The 24,999-nt window shown below is 35.3% G+C and overlaps 5 protein-coding genes across 8 annotated transcripts; 3 read left to right on the top strand and 2 right to left on the bottom strand.

Annotated features, from left to right (window-relative positions):
- Position 1: 1 nt before the first annotated feature.
- On the bottom strand, positions 2–9,524 carry LOC149726251 (calcium uniporter protein, mitochondrial-like). Of its 2 annotated transcripts, none has more exons than XM_089890127.1 (8): positions 9,277–9,524; positions 8,614–8,665; positions 8,128–8,298; positions 7,198–7,302; positions 3,923–4,074; positions 2,621–2,824; positions 1,896–1,981; positions 2–960 (listed from the first exon to the last, which is right to left on the bottom strand). In XM_089890127.1, exons 1-8 carry the CDS (start codon positions 9,424–9,426, stop codon positions 825–827), a joined length of 1,056 nt encoding a protein of 351 aa, XP_089746253.1. In that variant the 5' UTR covers positions 9,427–9,524; the 3' UTR covers positions 2–824. The 2 variants fall into 2 exon arrangements, with proteins under 2 accessions (XP_089746253.1, XP_089746254.1); XM_089890128.1 differs by having other exon boundaries at positions 2–934; positions 9,277–9,522.
- A 276-nt stretch (positions 9,525–9,800) lies between these two features.
- Positions 9,801–11,590, top strand: LOC149726250 (ubiquinol-cytochrome-c reductase complex assembly factor 1-like). 2 transcript variants are annotated; one of them, XM_089890131.1, is made up of 2 exons: positions 9,801–9,910; positions 9,983–11,590. In XM_089890131.1, the coding sequence occupies exons 1-2, from the start codon at positions 9,893–9,895 to the stop codon at positions 10,712–10,714; spliced, it is 750 nt and encodes a 249-aa protein (XP_089746257.1). In that variant the 5' UTR covers positions 9,801–9,892; the 3' UTR covers positions 10,715–11,590. The 2 variants fall into 2 exon arrangements, with proteins under 2 accessions (XP_089746257.1, XP_089746256.1); XM_089890130.1 differs by having other exon boundaries at positions 9,816–11,590.
- Positions 11,591–11,619: 29 nt separating this feature from the next.
- LOC149726249 (bifunctional peptidase and (3S)-lysyl hydroxylase JMJD7-like) lies at positions 11,620–15,920 on the top strand. 2 transcript variants are annotated; one of them, XM_089890126.1, is made up of 7 exons: positions 11,620–12,090; positions 12,663–12,816; positions 13,229–13,346; positions 13,656–13,811; positions 14,065–14,279; positions 14,719–14,802; positions 15,280–15,920. In XM_089890126.1, exons 1-6 carry the CDS (start codon positions 11,620–11,622, stop codon positions 14,799–14,801), a joined length of 1,197 nt encoding a protein of 398 aa, XP_089746252.1. In that variant the 3' UTR covers position 14,802; positions 15,280–15,920. The 2 variants fall into 2 exon arrangements, with proteins under 2 accessions (XP_089746252.1, XP_089746251.1); XM_089890125.1 differs by having other exon boundaries at positions 14,719–15,920.
- On the top strand, positions 14,960–21,564 carry LOC149726248 (lipoamide acyltransferase component of branched-chain alpha-keto acid dehydrogenase complex, mitochondrial-like). Its single transcript, XM_089890123.1, has 8 exons — positions 14,960–16,215; positions 16,558–16,711; positions 17,430–17,563; positions 17,818–17,973; positions 19,263–19,499; positions 19,909–20,100; positions 20,395–20,466; positions 20,794–21,564. Exons 1-8 carry the CDS (start codon positions 15,862–15,864, stop codon positions 20,959–20,961), a joined length of 1,467 nt encoding a protein of 488 aa, XP_089746249.1. The 5' UTR covers positions 14,960–15,861; the 3' UTR covers positions 20,962–21,564.
- LOC149726247 (methionine synthase reductase-like) lies at positions 21,507–24,995 on the bottom strand. The gene is made up of 4 exons (XM_089890116.1): positions 24,857–24,995; positions 24,401–24,544; positions 23,108–23,894; positions 21,507–22,884 (listed from the first exon to the last, which is right to left on the bottom strand). Exons 1-4 carry the CDS (start codon positions 24,906–24,908, stop codon positions 21,825–21,827), a joined length of 2,043 nt encoding a protein of 680 aa, XP_089746242.1. The 5' UTR covers positions 24,909–24,995; the 3' UTR covers positions 21,507–21,824.
- Between the last annotated feature and the right edge of the window lie 4 nt (positions 24,996–24,999).

The following is a 24,999-nucleotide window of genomic DNA, read 5'->3' as shown; positions in this document are numbered from 1 at the left end:
ATAAGTTGCTAAGTGTTTATTATAACTGTGACATCACGATGCAGAATCAATTCAATTAAAATATAAAATTTGTCGAATTTTTGTTTTTTCGCAAAATTTTCATGAAATAGTTTCAAAGCACCAAAAATTGGCGTGTTGCCAAAAATTTAAGAATTGCAAAAAATCGGCTGAAATATTTCGACACAGTATATATAGATATAGCGCAAATACGATTCGTAATAAAACAATTTCTACTAAAAGATAAAAAGTGCTCATTGGGTAAAAGTAAAATACATTACAAAAGCACAAACTACCGGAAACTACACATTAAGTGATGAGAAAGCAATAACTTTAATATCTAATCACGCGTTGCTGCAACCAGAACTGGATTAAGACCACAGCTTTATCAGTTAATTCAGATAAAAAAAGCAATTCATTTTTTTTGTACATTGGTTGTAAAGTTTCCCGAAACACATTCCAATAAACGTTAAAGTTTTATCGAGCTTTTAAAACAGCGTTTTGGCTGAAATCCAGATCTGGTTGCACCCATGCAGTTGTTATTATAGGGGTGTAGATATATATAGGTTTTTTTACTCTAAGTAGACATGATCTAATACAGAGACCTAAGATCTTAAACTGTATGTCACAGCACAATTATAACTGTGTGCCACAAACATTCACCAATCTATAAAAAGTTTCCTCGTGCATTGTTATTTAAAAATCGTTGTGTTTTGCAAACAACACAGAGGATTCAAGTTTGCCTGACCTTAAATGTTTGATAAACAAGAGGCATCCCGTCTTGAAACAAGAGGCGTCCCGTCTTCATCATTTTTCCTCCAAATCTTTCATCTTCTCGGTACGAATGGGCTCGGGGGGAAGATGGAGCTGCAGGGGGTCTCGAAGTCGTTGAAGGTCTTGTTCAGCGCGAGCGATCTCATCGCACAATATGTTATATCTATGGTTGGTAAGAGTATGTTATATCTATCTCTTTGTTTACCAATGAGTGAAACTACATTTTAATAATGTTACTCTAGACAAGAAATATTTTGTCTTCTTACTTCTTTAGTTAATACAGAAACACACCACCCATAATAGCATAAGAAGCATAAATAACTTTATTGTCTTCCTTTAATAATTTAGTAACAACTGTTAAACCTGTTTAAATAACAGCTCGTAGTTTGTGTTGCGTATGAACCATTACCATTGCTGCCACCTGTAACAATCATAATGCCCAACAATTTGATACACCTTACACCCAACACCTTATACTACAACACTTTTAATCTTTCATTTTAAATGATACAGCTCATGATTCTTAAATTTGGAAGCCAACACTTTTTGTTTCAATAATTTGTAATGCTTCCAAAAAACAAAATGTTTTAGGGGGAAAACAAACAATTGATTTTTGAAATTACCAATAAAATAATAAACGCCATAACTGATTAACCATTGAAATAAAAAAGAGAATATCGTTAATCTGACATTGACATATTATTTAACTATAATTTCTATAACAACAATTATCACATTAGTTATCATATTTGGCAGTCTTTAAAATCACGCTATGTATAAAATGTATAGAAAGTAAACTGGGTTAAAAACAAGCCTTTAGACCCAAATCCTATTTATATATAGGGTTTAAGGCTAGACACTGTGACCAATATAGGCCATGGGTGTATGTTTCTTTCAGCAAGACCATTAACGGTAATTGCTCCAACCCAGTGGTCGCTTAAGGATTGTGTAAACTGTCAGTCATCTATAAAAAACTAAACACCCACAAATTTACATATGTGGTAACCCAGAAGTGCACTCGAGATGTATAAACAGAACACCCGAGTTATAACGCTTGCCGTTGTTCTGCCATGCCAGGATAAATAAGTTATATTAATTCATTCCACACTAAACACTAAACTTACTTGTTAACATTAAACTTGTTGCTTTCAGCTTGCTTGTGGAAATATTTCAAATATGACCGGTCTCTAATATCTGGGTAAACGTAATCCTGCAATTTATAAATTTGGTGATTAGTTAATATTAGTGGTGGGGAGTTTCCACTATCTGTCAATCATGTATATGTAAGTGACTCATTCATAAATTTGTGATTTACTACAACATGATTTGGGAGATCCCCTTATACCAGATACGTGTGAAAACTAAGTTACACGAAATATGAGTTAAGTTAGTTGCGTGCGTCAATATAATAACTCGTAAAAGGTTACTATGTCATGTATTTCATGTAATATTCAGACAAGACCATAGTGCTGTACAAACTAAATAACCTTGCTCTATAATAATAATTCAATTATGTTTGAATCTTTATTGATGTGAAACCCAAATAATATTTATATTCAAAGTAATATTAAAACGTATAATCAGCACAAAATAAAAACTTCGGTAACTTTTAGTGAACACATGTTGCTACAATTAGACAAAACTTACTTCACCGCTAATTGCTCCCAACCCAGCAGTCACTAATGGTTTGTCTAAATTGTTGGCAAGTCAGAAAAAAAAATTACCCACGAAGTTACATACATGGTAACTTGCAAGCGGTACAAGGTGTATGAAACATAACACCGGTGTTACAATGACTGCCTATGCCGTGCCACAAAAAGGATAAATACGTTACAATCAATCAACCGACCTGTTGAGTTAGTAGAAAATATCCATACATGACGATAGCTGTTCCATATGTGATAAAGTAAGTAACAGGTTCCATAATATCCCACGAATATTCCCACCATGTTAATCGGGCAAGCACACCAAACTGTGTTGCCATGAAAGCCAGCCCTCCCCACATTAATAACTTGGTACGACCCGATGCTTTTATTGCAAGTTCTTGTTTTACCTGAAATAATGTCATGCTTATGTGTTTGTATCTATATAGGATATAGGATATATATATATTGTGTAGGTTCTACTGCAAGGCACACCAATGGATTTGGAATTAAGGGCCAGATTGGTCTATTAAACAATTTACTTATATATTTGAAAATAATAATAAAATGTTCTGATACTATATTCTAATATTATAGGAAACTAGTATTTACAAAGATTCGGGGCATGGCAACAGCAAATTTACTTTTTCTACTAAAGTCAATTTTTGGTACCAAGACTTTAGTTGGTGAACTTTATATTATGCCTGGTAGCAGTAACAGTAGGATAAAACATATTGATTAAATTAACTAGAGAGAGGTCAACGCAACTAGAATAGCACAAGAACACGAGAGAAGCAATTAATTGAATGAGCAGCTCGTCAATATTATAACAATGCAGTACAATAGTAGTGGCATGAGGGTAATGTTAAGGGTGTCGACTACTGGTCTATTCATGTAACTACGTTATAACAATGTCACCCCAGATTTTACCCTGCTGTTAGGTGTCCATACAAGCAAGCAGAGCCAAAGTATATTGCATTCACCACATTAATCAATGAGATTCCCTATGTTTCACAACTATGAGTTTAACAACTATGAGTTTAACTGTATTTTAACAATGTCACCACATATTTTTCCCTGCTGTTAGATGTTTCTATACAAACAAGCAGAGCCAAAGTATATTGCATTCACCACATTAATCAATGAGGTTCCCTATGTTTCACAACTATGAGTTTAACTGTATTTTAACAATGTCACCACATATTTTTCCCTGCTGTTAGATGTTTCTATACAATCAAGCAGAGACAAGGTATACTTTATGTTTGATATCTATGTACGTAACTGTATTTCAGAAGTATCACCCCAGAATTGTTTAAAAAGGCTTATATATATTTAGCCTCATATTGGAGAATCTGGACCACGCTCATACAAGTTGGGTTTTGAATGAAAATATAGGTTTAATTTATGTTCTGTTTTTTTTCCTGGCCATTTTAGAAGAGCTATAAAAACATTAAAACGACCCTACAATCTTAATTAAGATAAGCATAACAAAGTTAATACAAACAAACCTTCTCCAACGGTTCAATCTCAGCTTTGAGGTTTTCCAACCTTGCATTGATGGCTTGTTGTTGCAACAGTTGATGCTCGTCTGCGTTGAACTGAGAATAAAGTTGTGACACAAGCGACTTCACTTCATCAAGGGAAGAAGTGTATTTGAAGTCTGTGGGTAAAATATTGTGTAATGTTTATTGAGCGTTATGAAATCTGGGATGAGATTGTTAAAATTTCTTCGTGCTCGTTTAAAACTAGATTTGACCTGTTGAGTGTTAACCAATAATGTTTTGAATATTATTGAGAATTCTTTATCAGGGTAAATGGTGCATGAATCAAGCAAGAATATAAGTGTTACCTCAGCATTATATAGGTACAGTCTATTATATATGGGTGAGGTCCTACAGTGAGGCATGTCATGGAATCTGGAATTTAAACCAGAGCTGTCCCATTACAGCAACATTAAATATGCACTTTATTCTATATAGGCGAGTTCTACAGCAAGCAGACTGGCATCTGAGATTTTCAAGTCAATATTGATCATACTAATCCTTGCATGTACGGGTGAAGCACACAAGATACTTATCTACGATATCTGGCATATTACTTCCTGGTGAAACGGAAAAACAAACTTAGCTGAACTAAAACTATAGATTGGATTTAAACAAAGATTAAGAAGAAGATTGAATAAAATATTATGTTCATAAAAACAAGGAAAACAAATATTGTATAAAAACAAACGATTAACAAGCACATATATATGTTGTAGTTAACTCAATGAATGCCAACATTAGATATTAATACGACTGGTAACCATAATATATTCTGTGAAACCGACCCTGATCTGGTGCCTATAGAGTTGGATGATTTTTGTGTGAAGAAATACAGTAAGGATTGCCCGGCGCCATGGCATATTGGTTAGCGTGCCTTGCCTTAACCCAGAGGTAATGGGTTCATGGCTCGACGCTGCTACCATTGTGGGCGTATGTGTCCTTGGGCAAGACACTTAATGGCAATTGCTCCAACCCAGTGGTCACTAATGGGTTGTCCAAATTTTCAGCCATACATAAAAAATAAAAATTATCCGCACTCACAAAGTAACATATATATACATGGTAACTCGTAAGCTGGCACGAGGTGTTAAACCCGTGTGATAACGACTGTCGTTTTCCGGCCACACGAGGATAAAGTAAGTTACATTCATTCATTCATCTGGTGCTACGAAAATGTAACAGACAAAAATCAAGCCCGACAAATTACAGAATATTGGATTAGGATATACTGTATTTACATTTATCGCATAAATGGCCCCGTCAGTCTCTTATTCAAATGGAACAAAAAATGACTAAACATACCTGTTATCATTATATTATATATCTGACATGTGGGTGTATGGCTATCAGGTGTAAACAGAATGCCACAAAATAGAATTATCTTCCTGTATGTTTATCTTATCGCAATCATTGTGTTATACGATCTATACTAATTATTATGAACATTGTGCAAGATCAGGTTTAAATGCCTGGCTTGATACAAGCTGCCTTATTCTAGTGATAATATGTTTAGAAATGTTGTGTTTGAGTTTTAAACCCGATTAGTGTATTTTAACTATTAATATTACTTCAAATGAATTGAAGCACTTTGATCACAATTTTATAACTTGACTTGTGCAACACTGTAAATAAATTAAAGGCAACACTTTCCCCTTTATAAAGAGGTGCTCAGGTGCATATATCCCCAAGAAAATAATTATAGAGAGGTTTTTAAACAAAAACAATAATTGCCTCCCTAAGGTAAACCAAGCTTGAGAAAGCTCGATACTAATTTCACGGGACACGCTTGCTGTTCAACAGAGGACAATTAACAGCAAGTTTGTTTTCTCCCATGGGGTTGTAAGATAGCTTTATTGAGGGGAGGTTAATTAAACCGTTCAGCTGCCAATCATTACTGTCTACTGTGTATATGTATATGTCACATTTTGTAGAGAATTAAAAACATTAGAATACTTATTTTTGAAAATTTGAAATAAGTAGCATGAGGTGTATTGGGATTATTATAAATTCAAGGCACATAAAAAAAATTTTAAAATAATTGATTCGTTGTAAGGTATATATCATACCGTTATTTGTATTCAACACATATATGTATGTATACTGTCTGTGTGTATATAGTGTATAATGTATATATATATATATATATATATATATATATTCAACATATACAGACTATATGTATATATACACATAGCCTACTGCTTATTTAGTTTAACATACAGAAAAAACACACACAGCTACTTTGGTAGATTAACAGAGTATGAACAAAAGTACAATTCGTTGCAAGTTTTATCGGTAAATAAGCCTATCATGCGCATCATACGTATATTTCTTTATTCAACATTTAATGCAAAATAAAGCGCAGGTTCTTGGTTAGATTAACAGAGTATATAGAAAAATACAACTAACTGACAACGTAGAAAAATTATCAGGAAAACTTTAACGAACAGTTGTTTTATAGGAAAAATGATTGTTGTTTATTTTAATGTTTAAGTGACATTTTAAGTGGAAATACAAGGATTGGCAAGAAACAGAACTTAACCGATTGATAATAATTGTTAAAACTTTAACTCGGGCCAAACTTACTTAACAAAGAAACCTTGATGTTAATTATTAACTTGTTTTTTTTCGTTTTATAATATATACTTTCGTTTTATAATATATATTGTATTATAGCTCAGTTGCCTTAACTTTGTACATATGGTTTATCATGTAAAATGCATGAAAGTGAGCATGAGGTGTATGAATACACCATGTGTATCTGGTGTATAAGAAGACACCCATGTTATAACTCAACAGTGAGCATGAGGTGTATGAATACACCATGTGTATCTGGTGTATAAGAAGACACCAATGTTATAACTTGACAGTGAGCATGAGGTGTATGAATACACCATGTGTATCTGGTGTATAAGAAGACACCAATGTTATAACTTGACAGTGAGCATGAGGTGTATGAATATACCATGTCTGTCTGGTGTATAAGAAGACACCAATGTTATAACTCGACAGTGATCATGAGGTGTATAAGAGGGCACCCATGTTATAGCATGGCAATGAGCACAAGGTGTATATTATGACTTGACAGTGGTTTATATCTTGTAGGTTTTAATATATTTGCGGTCAACCCAAAGCCTCAATTAGCGAGTTAGAGAGACGTATTTATTCACATTATTCTCCCATCTTCATTAAATATTCATAACAATGCTTGCAGGTCTCAGTAAGGATAATATACTTACCACTGGATGGTGGGTTGATGGTATAGGATTGATCATTTATCTTCAACACAAACGAGTCATTGAGTAGATGGGCTATCTGGGTGCTTGCTGCTACACGAGAACCATCTGTAGAGAATGTGGAATACAATAATTACACATGGCTGTTGTTTTATAATATTTTAGCTACTCATCCGATATAAAAAACATAGTATTTCCATTGTTTCATCCGCCCTAGCAGCTAAAGTAACAGAATAAGCGATGCTTTTACCTTCATAACAGGTATTTTATTTAATCTTTTTGAATAGAGTAAGTGAGTAACAAAGATAAGATTAATTAAAACAAAAGGGAAAAGGGAAATATCAGCAAAACGACAGTCGTTAAAAACCTGCTACGTAAAAGTAAAAGTGCCAAATAATATAGTGACCGCTAAACCAAAAAAATACAATATATATAAACTAATTTATACATACCAAGTATATAAACTAATTTATACACACAATTAAACAAATCAAGATTTAATTTAAAGAAACGCTTGCATAAACACCTTATAAGTCTAAAATAGGTAACAAAATAAGTCAACTTTCTATATAATAGACTTAAGTAAATCTAAAGTTTGGGTAATGTATATAGGTTATATGGGTTTGCGTAGCATGATGATATTAAGTGAAATGAATCAAAAGACAATACTGTATTGAATAAAAACTAAGTTATTATAATGAATCACCACAGTGTATTCACAATACATTGTTCTTATTACATATATGATAATACTGTTGCAACTAGTTTATGTTATGTGTGGATAGGCAGACGTTAGTTTAATTTAAATAAGTATAACCCAACAATAACTAACAAGACAACTGCAGTTGATTTAACTACAAAATCTTCAAAATAAACCATGTACTGTAGAAGGGTTTAGAAGAGTAATTAACACACAATATCCACACGCCACACCTGTTGTATAAATCAAAGCTCGGTCAATCCCTCGATCTTCTTCTTTGATACTTTGTAGAAAATCTCCCACATTTGATGCAACGGGACGTAATGTGAACTTACAAAGTTCTTGTCTCGATGGCAAAGGCACGCTTATAACTGGTAAGCCTTTGTTGTAAGTTATCGAAACATCTATGACAGAAATGTTTGTTAAAACGTGATGAAGAACTCTTTAAGTAAGTTTGATGCTTTCGTTAAAAACTACAGATACGTCGCGAAGTTATATTTAAACTTTTAAATAATTTGCTAACCAATCAGTTTTCTGTGAATGCTGGTTTTTAACAAACTCCTTTGAGAAATATCTTGCACAAGTATGATCTCTACCATGTTTTGAACACAACCATGCTATCAATAATTTAAAGTTAATCCAATAATATTTTTATTAACAGACAATCAAGGGGGTATTGGATATAAATTGATTATTTTATAATTGATTGAGAGCACAACCTGCATTATCCAGTGCTGAGTATTTCCTTACTAGACAAACTTGGCACGCATTCTGTGGAAAGAAAAATTGAATGAATGTGACTTATTTATCTTTGCATGGCAGGGCAACAGTAGTTATTATAACACAGGTGGCCTGCTTCATACACCTGCTTACAAGTTACCATGTGTGTAACTTTGTGAATGATTTTTTTGTCTGTATTGTTGACAATTTGTACAACTCATTAGTGATCACTGGGTGGAAGCAATGTCTGTTAAGTGGCTTGCCAAAGACACATACACCTACAATGATAGCAGCAGCCAGCAGCAAGTGTGTTGAATGTCTCTAGAGGAAGCCACGAACCATACAAGATTATGAAACACTGCACTATTTATATTAACTTCGAATTCTTTTGCTTTTAAACCAATTTAATACTTTTAAATACATATCATATTAATTTTAATAAAAAGTTGTCACATAAAGAAGACTAAAAATACTCCAAATCATAGACAAGTCATAACATAATCGATTCATCAAATCAAACCAAACCACTAAATGTCATCATTTTATAATTTTAACACCTACAGATTTTTGCTTTTTTAGTGATTTGAAAACACAAAATGATCTTTAATTTTGGTGTGTGTATATGAAAGAACATAAGCATATTGTAATAACTGGTTACCTACTTTTGATTTTAGAAGTGTCCCAGCGTGTTGAAATTGAGACGCCGCGTAACTTATTTTCATAAAGGAGCTTTTAGAATCCAATAAACCAACATTCTGTCGGTTCCTCAAGGTTGCTTTGAGAACCCTTGTTAATATTGAAGACCTGCACATATTTGTAACTACGGAAACACCTACAACAATCACTACAGTACACCACACCTGCAACTGACGTCTGCTATTTGAATGACGTTGATTCCTTTGACTTTGCTAAGCGTCAGCTGCCTTTTTTTCTCTCATTCTCTTCTATCAGCAACCTGAAACCATAGTACTCTAAGAGTACTATGCTGAAACTGTCCTCTCTCTCTATTTTAGGCACGTAGTGATAAAATTTGGCTTAGTTGAAAATGTCAAAATTAAGCTATTATTTTAAAATAAAAAAATAAAACTGATGTTTTCTATTTTGTATTATATTTTTTATTTACAAGCTAAGCTATTTTATTTTTCTAATTATAACATTTGTTTATTTCCTTTATTTGGAAACACTTTTTGTTATCTGTTATTTGCAATCCATTCTAGTGACATAATGCAATGTGACTGCAAAGTAAGACAACTTATGTTGTAGGTCGCGTGTAATATTATGGCTTGCATTTGTACGGTAAGAAACATAGCGAATGTGATTTTATCACAAAATCATGTAGTATTTAAGTGTCGCTATTTCTACGCACAGTTTACAAACAACAGACTTGTAAATATGAAGAAAATGAACAACGAGCGAACTTTAGCTGTGCTGAATTGCCGAGCAAAATCAAATACTCCACCGAATGCAACAAAACGATCTTATATTTCACGAAAGTCATATTTAGAACCTATGAAACAATTCGCTTACAAATTTGGGTTGGTGCTTCCGGAAAGATATGAAAATGAGCAATTACAATCGGCAGCATTTGAATTGCTTAACGGGGTTTACATGAAAGTACCACACGCGAAGATACGGGAGTTCTCTGGGTTGGAGAATAGTTTTAATATGTGGATGCATGTTGTTTATCTACATCTGTGGTGTTTGTTTGTTCGTTTGCGACAGGAAGGTCGAGATGGGGAGATTTTAATGTCGGCCATGACCCGAATGTTGTGGTTTGATGTCACTGAGAGGTTAAAAAAGATTGAGGAAGAAAGCAACCAAAGTTTAACAATTCAGAAACGAATGAAGGAATATTACAATCTCCTCTATGCCTCGTTCTCTTTGTTTGATGAAGGAATCCTTGGCAGTGATGCGCAACTTGCATCTTCCATGTGGAACCTTGTGTATTCTAACAACCCTAATGATATTGAAGCCTGGCATTTGGAATCACTTCTTCATTACGTCCGTTTCACAATATCCTGCATTGATGAGATTTCATTCAACACGATCGTCACCAAACCAAGTGAACTGAGCTGGTTATTACCAATGGATTTACGTTAATTTAATTTATAATTTTTTTGTTTATTTTATGTTTACACTGGTAGCAAAATTTGTTGTCATTTGTTGCGTTTTGTTTAATATGGTTGAGGTTCTACAACGAAGTCCGCCAAAGGTGCTGGATATTGGCTTAGGTTTCCATAAGAAATTGTATTTTAATTATGTTCAAGTTAACACTACAATCCATTTAAGTTAAAAAACTAGAAAATAACGCGAATGAAACTGTAGAAACCTTGCATTTAAGTTCAATATTACATTTACAGATCATATTTATAATGGGGCTGTCCCAGTTTCTCATTGCTTTCATACCAACCATGGCTATAGGACTTGGTTCATATTACTATCTCACATCAAACCAATACCAACATAAGCTTGAACGAAGGGTAATGAAGGGGTCTCGCCTAACTCAGAGCGAAATTGATGAAAGACAGAAAGAAGTTGAGGAATTAATGTCTGTGTTGAAACGAGCTTCGAAAAGCTAACATTGTATGGGTGCAGGTCAAGAGGTTCTTTAAAAAAGACACAAATGAAAATGTTTTGTGATTTCACCTGGCAATTATAACTTAATGAAGTTTGTTTGTAAACCCATTTGACATTATTGAAAGTTTGGAACAGTGTGCAAAGGATTCATGTCACAATGGGGGTGTGTTGACTGTTGACATACAACTGGTGAAATATGTGACCAAAGTAAACCCTGGCTGTATTATAAACAGTTTCCTTCCTTTTCAAACCTGTGTTTACAAACATATGGTTGCCATGTGTTGAGTATTGTGTAGATATGTACTGTGTCTGTAATATTGTGTGTTATTTTTGTTTATTTTAAATATCTTCTCAGTTATACACTGTAATAACTTAGGCCTTTTTTCATCTTTGCCAAAGTTCCAGGAGTTGAATTTATATTTAGCATTATGATAATGTTTGATGTAAGTTTGGTCATCATTTCTATATTTATGATTCAGCATGCTGTATGTGAAGAATTTGCTAAAGGACATTTGCAATGCTTAGGTGAGCATCAGGCAGCAAATGGAGACATTACAACAATAACAGCGGATCAAATAACATCTTTGGAGTTTTACAACAATTATGTTGCAAAGAATAAACCACTTCTTATAAAGCAAATATTACAACGTAGCACTCCAGTGTTGAAATGGACGGACCAATATTTGAAGGAGAAGTTTGGAAAACTGAGAGTGAATGTTGATAATAATAAACAAGAGAATCGGTTGATTCCTTCAAGTGAGATGGAGTTTCAACAATTCCTTTCACTTTACTTGGAGAGTAAGACTCACTATATGATCAGTACAATGAACATGGAGATGCAGAAAGAATTCCCACTGCCTACTGTTATCAACTGCGATGGATTTGTTTTAAGATTCCAAGTGAGTGTTGTTGGTTGTTACTGGTTGGTTGGTTGGTTATTTATATACTTTATCGTCATGTTTTTTTGTACCAAGCCTACAATAGGATGAAACTGCATTTTATCCAAAAAGTTTGTTTTGTTTCTGTTGTATCCATAAGCATGTTTTAGCAACTGTTGTTTTACCGTTACTACTCATCTTTTGGCTTTTTTAAACTTTTCCAATATAGTGACCAAAGTAACTATTCTTCATTATAGTGACCGAAGAGACAAAACAACTTTATTCATTCAATATGTTACTTCCATAAAGCATGATATTGATACCAGCGACCCATATGTTTGCACCAAGAATGAAAAAAATCTGTTTCACCAAAACTGATAATTTATGGTCTGGTGGTTGATTTTATGCTAATAACATTATGGGAAGTTTGGTGTATTTTTAAACTTGACTTAGACAATTTTCAAAGCGTTTTATGGTTTTTCGTCAGGCTACATGCTTTCATGAATCAGAATGTATAAAAGAAGTTGTATTTTCTTATTTGCAACTCTGTAAATAATAAACTACAATTTAAACATTTCCATTTCCAAACATAGGATTTTGTAATGTGGTTCAGTGGAGGAAACACTAGGTCCAAACTACATTACGACAATGTGGAAAACATGTATTGCCAGATAAGCGGAACTAAACATTGGTTCATAGTTGATCCTGCCGATGCTGAAGGACATATTGTGATCGACCATCCTGAAGGTAACGGTTCCTATTTATCACTGAGATTACCAAACCAGGTTCTTATAACCCAATAGTTATATGAAGTTTACAATGTTGTTGTATTGATTGTGACTTAACATGCTCTCCTGAACAAAAGCGCTTAACAACTGTTAACATTTGTCAATAATATAAATTGTTGTGTTGTACCATTTTGTTTGCTAATAATATTCAAGCGATGATAATAAAGCTTAATAAATTAAGAACCTTAGAAATACTGGTATAATATGATGGTCCAAATCTGGCATCAATCTTAGATCCATTGGTGTGTAATGTATGCTGATTGCTGACCCAGTTAGAATAGGCAAACAAAATACAAAATAATATTACTCCATCTTTTTGTTATGTGTTTTAAATTACAATTTACTTTAATTAAATGCATCCAACATTCCAGGTGCATTCAGCGGAGTAAATGTTACATCAGTTGATATGTTAAAGTATCCTGGTATGCAGGGTCTACAATGGTGGTCAGCTAAGTTAACACCTGGAGATTGCATATACATGCCACTCAAGTAAGTAATTGCATTGTTTGATACTTTATTTGTGTATTGCTTACCTGGTATTTAGGAACAAACTAGGTGACAGAACAACCCTGACATTTCTACACAGACACTTAACGGCAGTTGCTCCAACCTATTGGTCCCTTATGGATTGTCGGCAATGAAGATAAACAATCACCCATAAAGTTACATATGTAATAACTGAACATAGCGTGCACGAAGTGCATGAAACAAACACTTGTGTTTTAACGACTGTCTTTCCCCACCATGAGAGGTTCAATGAGTTATTTTCATTCATTTATTGACCATTATTTATCACAGTTGGTGGCATCAGGTGACCAGTCCACCTTCACGCAACATGGCCATCAACATATGGTGGGCTCCAGTGTTGGAGGAGGTTGTCAACTTCCCGTGCCAACGTCAGCATGTCGGTGCCACGCTATCAGACTTCAACTTTGTGTATGGGGAATGGATTCGGTGAGTTTGGTCAACTTGTTACTTATTCTGTATGTGTGGCTAAGGTGTTACAGCAAGGCATGCCAATATGTCATGGGATGTTGGCTCATGATCCCAGTATTGTATATTTGTATCTTTTTTTATTTGGAAAAAGTTTTTGTATGGAAAAGAGAATAAGTGACCACTGGGTTGGAACAAGTGTCGTTGTCCTGCCAATTGTGACAGTGTCAGCTGTCAGGTAATGGACCTATTGTAACATTTCTATTATTCATAGATACAACATTGGTGAATTCATAAAGTCTCACGGAAGTGTCGTGAACTACACAGTGATGCATGATAACATCGTTCATGAACATACTGGTGTTCACGTGATCACCAAAGAAAACTTTGATTTACTTGACATTAATGGTGATGGTGATGTCACAATCATGGAGCTTCTATCGTTGCCACCGGACATCGTGCACAAGGCAACCAACTATGCTGAAATTGGTGAGGGTTATAGAACGCAATGCTAATGTATCGGGTGTTTTCTGCCTAATTAAGTGATTGGAATTAACAAAGAAAAATAATCAGCAACAGAATTTTATAAAACATTGATTAATGATAAAACCCATGCTTAATGGTAATATGTTGTTTTTTTCCAACTGTAAACAACTGAGATTTCATTGTCTCGGGTTAGTTTACTTGTTGTATAAAATGAAAAACCTGGATAACAAAAGAAAAAAGGGGTGAAACTGCTTTTATATGAATTTATTTTTTTGTCATTTTAAACCTGCAACACTCATTCAGTGGACCAGTAGGTTTATAAGAAACATTATCAAGCACTAAACTTGTGGTTGATATTCTCTTCAGTAATTAGTGGGTGTATTTAACCATGTATACACTGTAATACACATAATATAATATTGGTGTTAAACATAATATACAGGTGCTTTAAACACAAACGGAGAATCTGTGAAATATGCCGATGATGAACCAGATGATGATGTGAATTATTATCAAGAACTTTAATGTTTGTTTATAGAAAATAGTTTGAATATTTGCTATGAGATTTACTGCATAGATGTTTGTGTGATGTCATAGATGGTTGTATGACATCACATGATGGAGTACGCGCAAGTCTAGTTTGAAGCCATAAAAATACACAGTACGAAAGTGGACCAATCCATTGTTAAGTGAATGACAAATTAAACGACCATTTGTAACCAATTACGCGGTACTGGTTAAAAAACTAATTTGAAAGTTGGAAAGTAAAAAAAACATGCCTAATTTGTTTTTTGTATCGAAAAGTTTCAAAAAACGGGATTTAGAAGCGGTGATTTTTCTGTGACAGTTTAATCATTTAATTAGGATAACTTACAAACTTTATGTAAAAACTGGTTCATAAAGTAAGTAATTTATATAACGCTAGACCACAAAATCAAAACCCAACAAGTTTGTTTAAACGATTAAACCCATTGCGAAAGTCACCGCTTCTGCTTTCTTTTAGAAACACAACGGCGGTTGAACTACTTGGTGTTTCTATGGCTCTGGTCTACCCACGTTTTGCATATCGTTTGAAGTTGTTTTATGAACACATATCAACAATACTTAATCAATACTACTATTTGTATATGCTGTTGTGTTATCATCAAAGTGAGCTTTATGGTAAAGACAACAGCTTTTATGAAATAATTTTTCATGTGGATCTGAAATCATAAAACTTGGCGCCTATGCATTAAATTATGTGTGGCAATAAACTCTGTTGTTGTTGAGTGTTGTTGGCTATCCATCTTTTTCAATACTGTTGCATTGCATGCCATTTAGAGATTAAAATATTTATTTCGTGTTTAGTTTTATTATGCATTCATTTGTGTTTACTGTTTGTAATTCTTTTCTTTACTACAAGTTACATGCAAGATTATTGATAACTCAACATAAAAGATTACTGTTATATTTTTTAGGGTTATTATTTTAATTCTTAATACAAATTTTTGATTCATAAAATTAAAACAAAAGTGAAGACTCATTAAAACGGTTTAAATTGTGTTTTTTTGTGATGAATCAGAATGAGCGTTTTTTTAATTGATTTATGTTTTTGTGCCAAAGTGGATTACTTTATGCCAAGATATTATTCTATGTTCCTCACAGGTTAATTAGGATGCATAGGGTTAACAGGTTAAGTAGAAGGTTGTTCAGATTGTCTGCTGTTGCCCAAACGAGAGCTACATGCGCTGTAAACAAAGATGTAGTGCTGGTCAAACACCATCCAAAGTTAGCTGCCAAACACACCCAACATGTGAGATGGTTGAATACAACTTGTGTAAGAACCGGTTTGGTCCAGTTTAAACTGGCTGATATTGGTGAAGGGATAAAGGAAGCTGAGATGTTGGAATGGTTTGTAGAAGAAGGGGAAAAAGTTTCGCAGTTTCAAGATATTTGTGAGGTAAGAAAGAATGTTTCTGGAGTTTTCATAAAATGTTGGATGACATTTTAGAGGGAGTGAAAATGTAATTACACTCATAGTTGTCAAACATAGGGAACCTCATTGATTAATGTGGTGAATGCATTATTTTTTGACTCTGCTTGTTTGTATAGACACCTAATAGCGAAATAAACATTGTTTTAGGACTGAAACATTGGTGCTAAATATATAATGTCACTATTTGTTATGCTTGTTGCAAAAGTTGGGGAGATTGTTAACATTTACTTTGCAAAGTATTGCTGGCTTGCTGCTGAGCATTATATCAACGTAACAAAGATCTTCTAAACACACATATCCATCCAGGTTCAAAGTGACAAATCCACGGCAAAAATCACGAGTCGTTATGACGGGGTGATTATGAAGCGATATTATGATATTGGTGAAAATGCACAAGTTGGAACGACGCTTGTCGATATTGAAGTGGAGGGTGAAGAAGATGGGACGGAAGCTAAACAAGGTGGGGACCTTACCCTCGCTGATGCTCGCCATCTGGGTGTGTTCGTACACCTCATGCTCGCCATCTGGGTGTGTTCGTACACCTCATGCTCGGCGTCTGGGTGTGTTCGTACACCTCATGCTCGGCGTCTGGGTGTGTTCGTACACCTCATGCTCGGCGTCTGGGTGTGTTCGTACACCTCATGCTCGGCGTCTGGGTGTGTTCGTACACCTCATGCTCGGCGTCTGGGTGTGTTCGTACACCTCATGCTCGGCGTCTGGGTGTGTTCGTACATCTCATGCTCGGCGTCTGGGTGTGTTCGTACACCTCATGCTCGGCGTCTGGGTGTGTTCGTACACCTCATGCTCGGCGTCTGGGTGTGTTCGTACACCTCATGCTCGCCATCTGGGTGTGTTCGTACACCTCATGCTCGGTGTCTAGGTGTGTTCGTACACCTCATGCTCGCTGTCTGGGTGTGTTCGTACACCTCATGCTCGGCGTCTGGGTGTGTTCGTACACCTCATGCTCGCTGTCTGGGTGTGTTCGTACACCTCATGCTCGCCGTCTGGGTGTGTTCGTACACCTCATGCTCGGCGTCTGGGTGTGTTCGTACACCTCATGCTCGCTGTCAATGAAGTATTCATAGTTCATGCGCCACATGCTTGCTATCCAAGTGTATTCACAATGTACAGTAAGTCTATTTAGACTACATAAATCATAAATCCTATTTTTACACCAGACGAAACACCAGATGTTCCTACAACTATTGAACCCCCAACACCCACGCAAACCCCACAAACACAAGGTGTTCTCGCTACACCAGCTGTAAGAAGACTTGCGAAGGAGCATGGACTGGATCTCAATGATATTGAAGTATGTGGAGTTGTTGCTTTAATCTTCTGTAGCAAACCAAGTATCGTCAACCTAACTAAATGTTTATATTTAAAAATACAATTTAAGTTAAACAAGCTAAAAATCTTTCATAATTGATTGTAATTTTATTAGTTAATAAAATTTTAATTTTGTAAGTCAGTTCGAAAAACTCTTGAGCCAAACATTAAATATGACTTGCAGAGTTATTAAATAATATTCTAATAGTTTATAAATCTTATCATTTATGAACCCAGGGCAGTGGTAAGGATGGCAGAGTGGTGAAGGAGGACATCATGGAGTTTATTGATCAACCTGAAGCTACTATGACATCATCATCACCTACTATGATGCCATCAATACCCACTGTGATGCTACAAGATAAAACGGAAAAATTGAAAGGAATTAGGAAGGTGAGGGTTGAATGAATGAAACTTATTTATCCTCGTTTGGTGGGACAACGACAGTCGTTATAACACGGATGTTCTGTTTCATACACCTGTCGTACCTGTTTATGAGTTACCACGAATGAAACTTTATGGGTGAATGTTTTTCTGTATCGGCATCATTTAAGACGACTTGTTAGTGACCACTGGGTTGGACAATGGTCGTTAAATGTCTTGCCCAATGACACTTGACACTTACCCATATACAATAATACAATATCACATTAAGTTTGTCTTGTGTTAGGTTTTAAATCTAATGAAACATTCAATGCAAACACAATTTATTATAAACAATAGGTTTCAATACAATGCTGTAGTAATGTGATACCAATGTTTAACATTCGAAATATACATTATGTACCAACGTAAACAAGTGCTTATAATGAAACATTATCTACATACAATATACATAATTTAATTTCTGCATCTCAAATGTTAATTATTATTTGTATTGGTTAATACAAATATTTTAGTGTAGGTATATTAATTAATTTAGTGCAATTATTTAAACAATAGTTAACTTACTCTTAAAGATACATTCTGCATTAACTTTTTTAAAGTGAATATCATCTTGTTGTACAGGGCAGGTTCATACATTAATTTTACCTGTCCCTATGAATATTTTTTAAAATCAATATTTAGTATAAATATGAACAATTTCTAATTTGGCATATTTTGTAATGTGCATTAGAAATGCTATATTCAAAGTTGAATGTCTGGTGTGTACACTTCACACTTGTACACACTTTAATAGTGTTCCCCATTTATCATTGTGTTCCCTACGGCCCTACATTAACATTGTATCCCCCACACTAACATTGTATCCCCCACATTAACATTGTATCCTCTACACTAACATTGTATCCCCCACACTACATTGTATCCCCTACACTACATTGTATCCCCCACACTAACATTGTATCCCCCACACTAACATTGTATCCCCCACACTACATTGTATCCCCCACACTAACACTGTATCCCCCACACTAACATTGTATCCCCCACACTAACATTGTATCCCCCACACTAACATTGTATCCCCCACACTAACATTGTATCCCCCACACTAACATTGTATCCCCCACACTAACATTGTATCCCCCACACTAACATTGTATCCCCCACACTAACATTGTATCCCCCACATTACATTGTATCCCCTACATTACATTGTGTCCCCCACACTAACATTGTATCCCCCACACTAACATTGTATCCCCCACACTAACATTGTATCCCCTACATTAACACAGGCGATGGTTCGTTCAATGAAAGCATCACTCGATATTCCTCACTTTGGTTACGATGATGAATACGACATGAGTGAACTGGTTTTGTTGCGGAAGAAGATAAAGAAAGAAGTGAAACACAACACTGGTGTTAAGTTGTCATACATGCCGTTTATAATGAAGGCAACATCTGCTGCACTCGCACAATACCCAATACTTAACTCACAACTTGATGGTGGACATGAAAATATTATTTACAAGGTAATTTTGTTGGGTGTGTTGTGTTATTGATATGGTTTATATGTGCAATATGTTTTGGCAATATGTGTTTTATTTAGTTTATAAACTTATTATTTTTACCATTATTGTTATCGTTTAATTTTTTGCAAAATTTCTTTCTCGTGAAGTATGTTCATTTTATGATGTTTTGAAGATAAAATCTTTGGCTAAAACACTTATTTAATGTTGGGGTAATGGGCCAACTCTGGCCTAAATCTCAGGTGTCATGACGTGCCTCTCTGTAGGACCTTACCCATATAGAATAGAACGGCGAACGTGCATATACAATGTTGGGGTGATGCGCCAACAATGGCCTTAACCCCAGATGTCCTAGCATGTCCAGGACCTCACTCATATAGAATAGCGAATATGTAAGCCATGTTATTCTCAGGCTGACCACAACATTGGAGTAGCAGTCGACACCCCGCATGGGTTGCTTCTACCCAGCGTGAAGTCCGTTCAAAACCTTTCCATCATTGAAATAGCTGTGGAGTTGAATAGATTACACGAAGCGGGGTTGAATAATAAACTTACACAGCAGGATGTGGTTGGCGGGACGTTTAGTTTGTCTAATATTGGTTCGGTGAGTTGGATTTTGTGTGGAGAGATATTGGATGTAAACAATTAAATGAATCTACAGATAACAAATAATACAAATATTTTATAATGTGGCAATGTGGGCTCAAAGGCGAACTTTTTATATCTTGATGATACAATATTTACATTGTATGTTGACTTCAACCCTAAGGTACATCACATGTGTAACTCAACAGTGAGCATAACGTATATACACTGTGTTTGCCCATATCTCGACAGTGAGCATAAGGTATTCACACAAATCACAATGCATTTATTAAAGCGAATGTTAACCATCCAGATTGGAGGAACTTACGCTCGACCCGTGATATTTCCACCACAAGTTGCCATCGGGGCTCTTGGGAAAATACAGGTTTGTGGTCATCTAACTTTATAACATGGGCTGCCAATTAAAACAAGAATAAGTTATTTAACTTATTTATTCTCACATAGCGGGGCAACTATAATTGGTATAACAGGGCCCACGGGTGTTCTGTTTTATACACCTCGTGTTACAAATTTTTCACATGTTCAAAAGTAACTATTCAGGGGTATTATTGAATGTATGGCTCACTATTTATCTCTTGCATTTTTAACTTAAAGTTAGACATGCCAACCACTGCCAGATGATAATGATATATATATGTGACAGTTATTCCTATATCAGATTATATAACATTAATTTTTGTATAAATTCTAGATTTTACCTCGTTATAATTATGATGGTGACATCACCAAGTCTCACATAATGTGTGTAAGTTGGTCAGCTGACCATCGGGTTATAGAGGGAGCAACAGTGGCGCGTTTCTCTAACTTACTCAAGGATTATTTGGAAAACCCTTCGAAATTACTTTTGTATTTGAAGTAATTGTCATATTTTTTCATGGGTGCTGTGTGTGTGTTTGTTTTAAGAGTTTCCATTTTATACCAAACATAATAACTTGCTTATTCCACTGTTGCGGGCCAGGGGTGGGAACTTGTAAATCATATTATTCTGGCTTGAAATTATTGCATTACATTAACTCGTATTTCGACATTATATCTAAATAGTTATAAGTGTGAAAGAGATCTTTTGGCAAACTTTTTTAAGACTTAAGGTCCGATGTTTTGTCTACCATGGGGCGAGACATTATCAGGGTTTGCTGTTAAGTGTCTTATTCATGGATACATATGCCAGCAATAATACAAGCCCCAAAAAAACTTTTTCACACTTGTAATACACTTACCGACAACAACATATGCATGTCCAAACAAGTTTGCCCACCCCTGAGCTTTATCTAATATTTTAACAAACATTTAGGTATATTTTGCTCCCATGGTAATTATGATATATAAGCTTTAGTTCAATCAATGTTATATTTGGTGCATCAGTAGCTAACATCATGTACATTGTTTATTGCCTAGCTCTGCCAATAATATGGATCATATTTATTTATTCCTATTATGAAATACACAAATACTTTTGCATAAACACACATTTTCTACGTATGCGAGTACAAATATAAGTCAGTTGTAAATATTACAACAGAATGTGATTATGGTTTTGTAAAATTATAAAAAAATAATTAAAATCAATAATAATGAATACAGGACAAAGATTACAATTTTTCTAATATTAAGAGCAAATGTTAGACTATTCAAAAAAACGAGTTTTGTGATCCTCATATTTTCCTAGCACTGCAAATATGGGCAAGTAAAAATCATATCATTTATTAAATAGTAAAACTTTATTTATGTCCATATATCTTCTTTATATCTTTTCTCACTCACAATTCCATTGAATTTACACAAAGCACTTTCCATATCACACTCTGTATACTTAGCTATCAACTCAACCATGCACGTCCGGACATCTTTTGCCATGTTGCGTGCATCGCCGCACACATAGAACACGGTATCTGTGTCCAACAGCAAAGAAATTATTTCCTCCCCGTTAGTTTTAATCGAATCTTGAACATATTTGGCGCCACCCGGTGCTCTTTCATCTCGTGAAAAGGCAACACAAAATTTCTTAAGAACATTTTCACGCTTGAATTTGTCTAATTCATCTTGGAAGAGAAAGTCTCTTTCCTTGTGTCTGCATCCATAGAACAGCCACGCACATCCAGGAGCTTCGGTATTCGTGGCAAGCCTTTCTTGTCGCTGTTGAAGGAAACCAATAAAAGGTGCAACCCCCGTTCCTGGTCCAATCATGACTAAGTTGTTCCTCAGGTTTGGAGGCGGCGAAAATCCGTTAGATTTTGTCGGGAAAATTTTGACATGCAGTGAAATTTCTGTCTCTTGTTGTTCAATCATTGGTTGCAACAACTGTTCGAGATAGCCTGTGCAGATGCCGCTTCTTGGGGAAAGATGGTTCGAATCACGCTCAAACTGAACCACGTTGAAAACAATAGAAACATAATTTGAGCCGTAGCGCGCGATCGAATATCTACGTGGTTGAAGTCTTGGTAAATGTTGAACCAAAGTTTCCAACGTGGGTTTACACGAAGGAAAGGTTGCCAGGATGTCCAACACGGAGATCATATTACCACGAATGACGTCCATGTATTCCCCCCCACCTTGCCTGCTACATAATTCCTCTAATCGACGTTTCTCATCCAAATTACTCATGCTCTCAACTAAACATCGGATCAGCGGTTTTTTGATGACGGAACGAATTTCAAGACAAGATGTAAAAATTTCTCGAATCGTGAAAACCTCTGGTATATAGGGAGGGACTTCTTTTTTCTTGGGAGCTACGGAGGAAACTTTCATTTTCATTTTTTGATCAGCAGTTTTAGTTAATCCCAATCTGAAACAAGGGTGTTGATGTTAAATCAATGTTGTTTGTAAGATATATGAATGTCTTTGAAAAATATTGACATTTTCACATTTTGTATCAGAAAGTAGGCCGTAAATTTCAGCAAGTTTCAAAGGAAAAATACATACTCAGCTAAATATAGGGCCAAATCATATATCCCTTAAAACCCCAACATTCCATACCAAGCACAATCTACTGAAATAAATAAACTTACCTTTCTATCAACCAATCAACATCAAGTTTGTTGTTATAGCAACACACAGCGATGACATCACCAGCTTTATATTCAGTTGTGACATCAAACTCGACTTCTATGGCTCGTTTAACTGCATCGGGTTGCGTTAATACTCGCGCTGATCTAACATGAGCGTTCATAACTTCACCACATGCGACTGGGAATGAAAAATTTTTTTGGTAAGTTTCAACTTTTTCTTCATCTGTGGGATAAGCTTCCAGATGGATGGGAAATAAAGGTGGAAGGGTGAGGTTGGATGCGGAGAGAGAAGACTTCTTCCACAGAATGGAATCTGGTAACAATGTTGTTTCGAGTTTTTTAACATTTTCTGTAATTTCAATGTTTGCAACCTTTTCACTGAGGTCTGTTACCGAGGTTTCTTGTTCCCCGTTTGAATTGAGCGCAGATTCACTATTAGGAAGTTCATTGAGGTTGTTGTTGATTATTTCCCTCGATTCTGATGTAATGTGACTTTTATCTTTTAAAAAGTAACTTTTAAGTGCCGGCCACAACCCGTCAAGCCACGGCTCCACAACCAACTCCAGGTCCGTGCCGTCATCGGCGAAACCAGCTTCGTAAAACTTGTTTGCGCCATGCAGTGATAAAACCTTGTCAAGTTTCTTTGGCCCACCACAAAAAGTTGAGTAGTTAGAATCCCCAAGTCCCAGCAAAGTATAGTAAAGTTTCGATAAATGATCGTTAGGTAATGTTTTCCTTGAAACCGTTCGCAAGAATTTGCGAGCATTTTCCGGTGGATCCCCGTCTCCTGTCAACAAGTTAATATACAATGACCAGTGGCGCAGCCAGGGGGGTTTAGGGTGTCGCGATCCCCCCCCCTTTTAAACCCAGAAAAAAAATAATAATTAAAAAAAAAATTCAAAACAAATTTTTTTTGATTGAACCCCCCCCTTATTTTTTTATACTGCATATGACATCACAGTTTTCTAGATCGTCATTTTTTGAACTTGGTCACAAAACCTTTACTAGTTAATAATAATTATTGAACGAATATTTTATTGTAAAATTTGCTGCTTGTTATGAAGTATTTGGTTGTGATCTTAAAAATCTTAAGAATCTATGGTTTTATTATTTGCTGGTCAGAGTTGGTTCATTACCCCAACATTGTATATGTACATTCTATTCTAAATTGGTGAAGCCATACAGTATGAATGACCTAATCCTCAGAGTCAAAGTCTGCTCATTACCTTTTGGTCAGTTATAATGTTCCTTACTATTTCCAGGTAATAATTAATATTGTTACTTCAACCCTACCTGTTGTGGAACAAACAAACACGGCACATTTTATCTCCTTTATGTCAAACTTCTTCCCTTCTTCCTTTAAACAGAAGACTTCGGCATCATATCCACCAAACACTGCATCCTCGTGGATTTGTTTGGCTATCTCTTCAGCTTGGCCTGTATAATAAAGTATGAGGTTAGTTCTATCTATCCACTTCCATACCCACAGTCGAGTTGCTGAAGCTATTGCAGTGTGGATAAGCAGATAAAACTTTTGGTTGGTTTGGTCATTTATATCCTCATGGTTGGGAACTTGAGTGACTTATCCATGGTTGCCACTCCCATGCCCACAGTCGAGCTGCTAAAGCTATTGCAGTGTGTGGATAATCAGACTGCAGACATGACAGATGTCACTTGGTTAATTTATTAACTGTATACCAGCTAGGCACACCATTGTAGCATACACATTAGCACTGTATTATTGCTCACCAGTTTGTGATCCATATAACACGGTTATTTTGTTCTTCGTACCGTTATTCATTGCAATTCACAACCTCTTGTATTGCGTCATTAACAAAATTTTCTGACGCAATTGTTTCAAAGAAGGGGGTTACCCTGGCATTACGTCATTA

Source organism: Ciona robusta, chromosome 12 (genome assembly GCF_009617815.1).
Source record: "Ciona robusta chromosome 12, ASM961781v2".
Lineage (NCBI taxonomy): Eukaryota > Metazoa > Chordata > Ascidiacea > Phlebobranchia > Cionidae > Ciona > Ciona robusta.
Note: the sequence above shows the minus strand (reverse complement) of the source record. Positions and strands in the feature narration are given on the sequence as shown.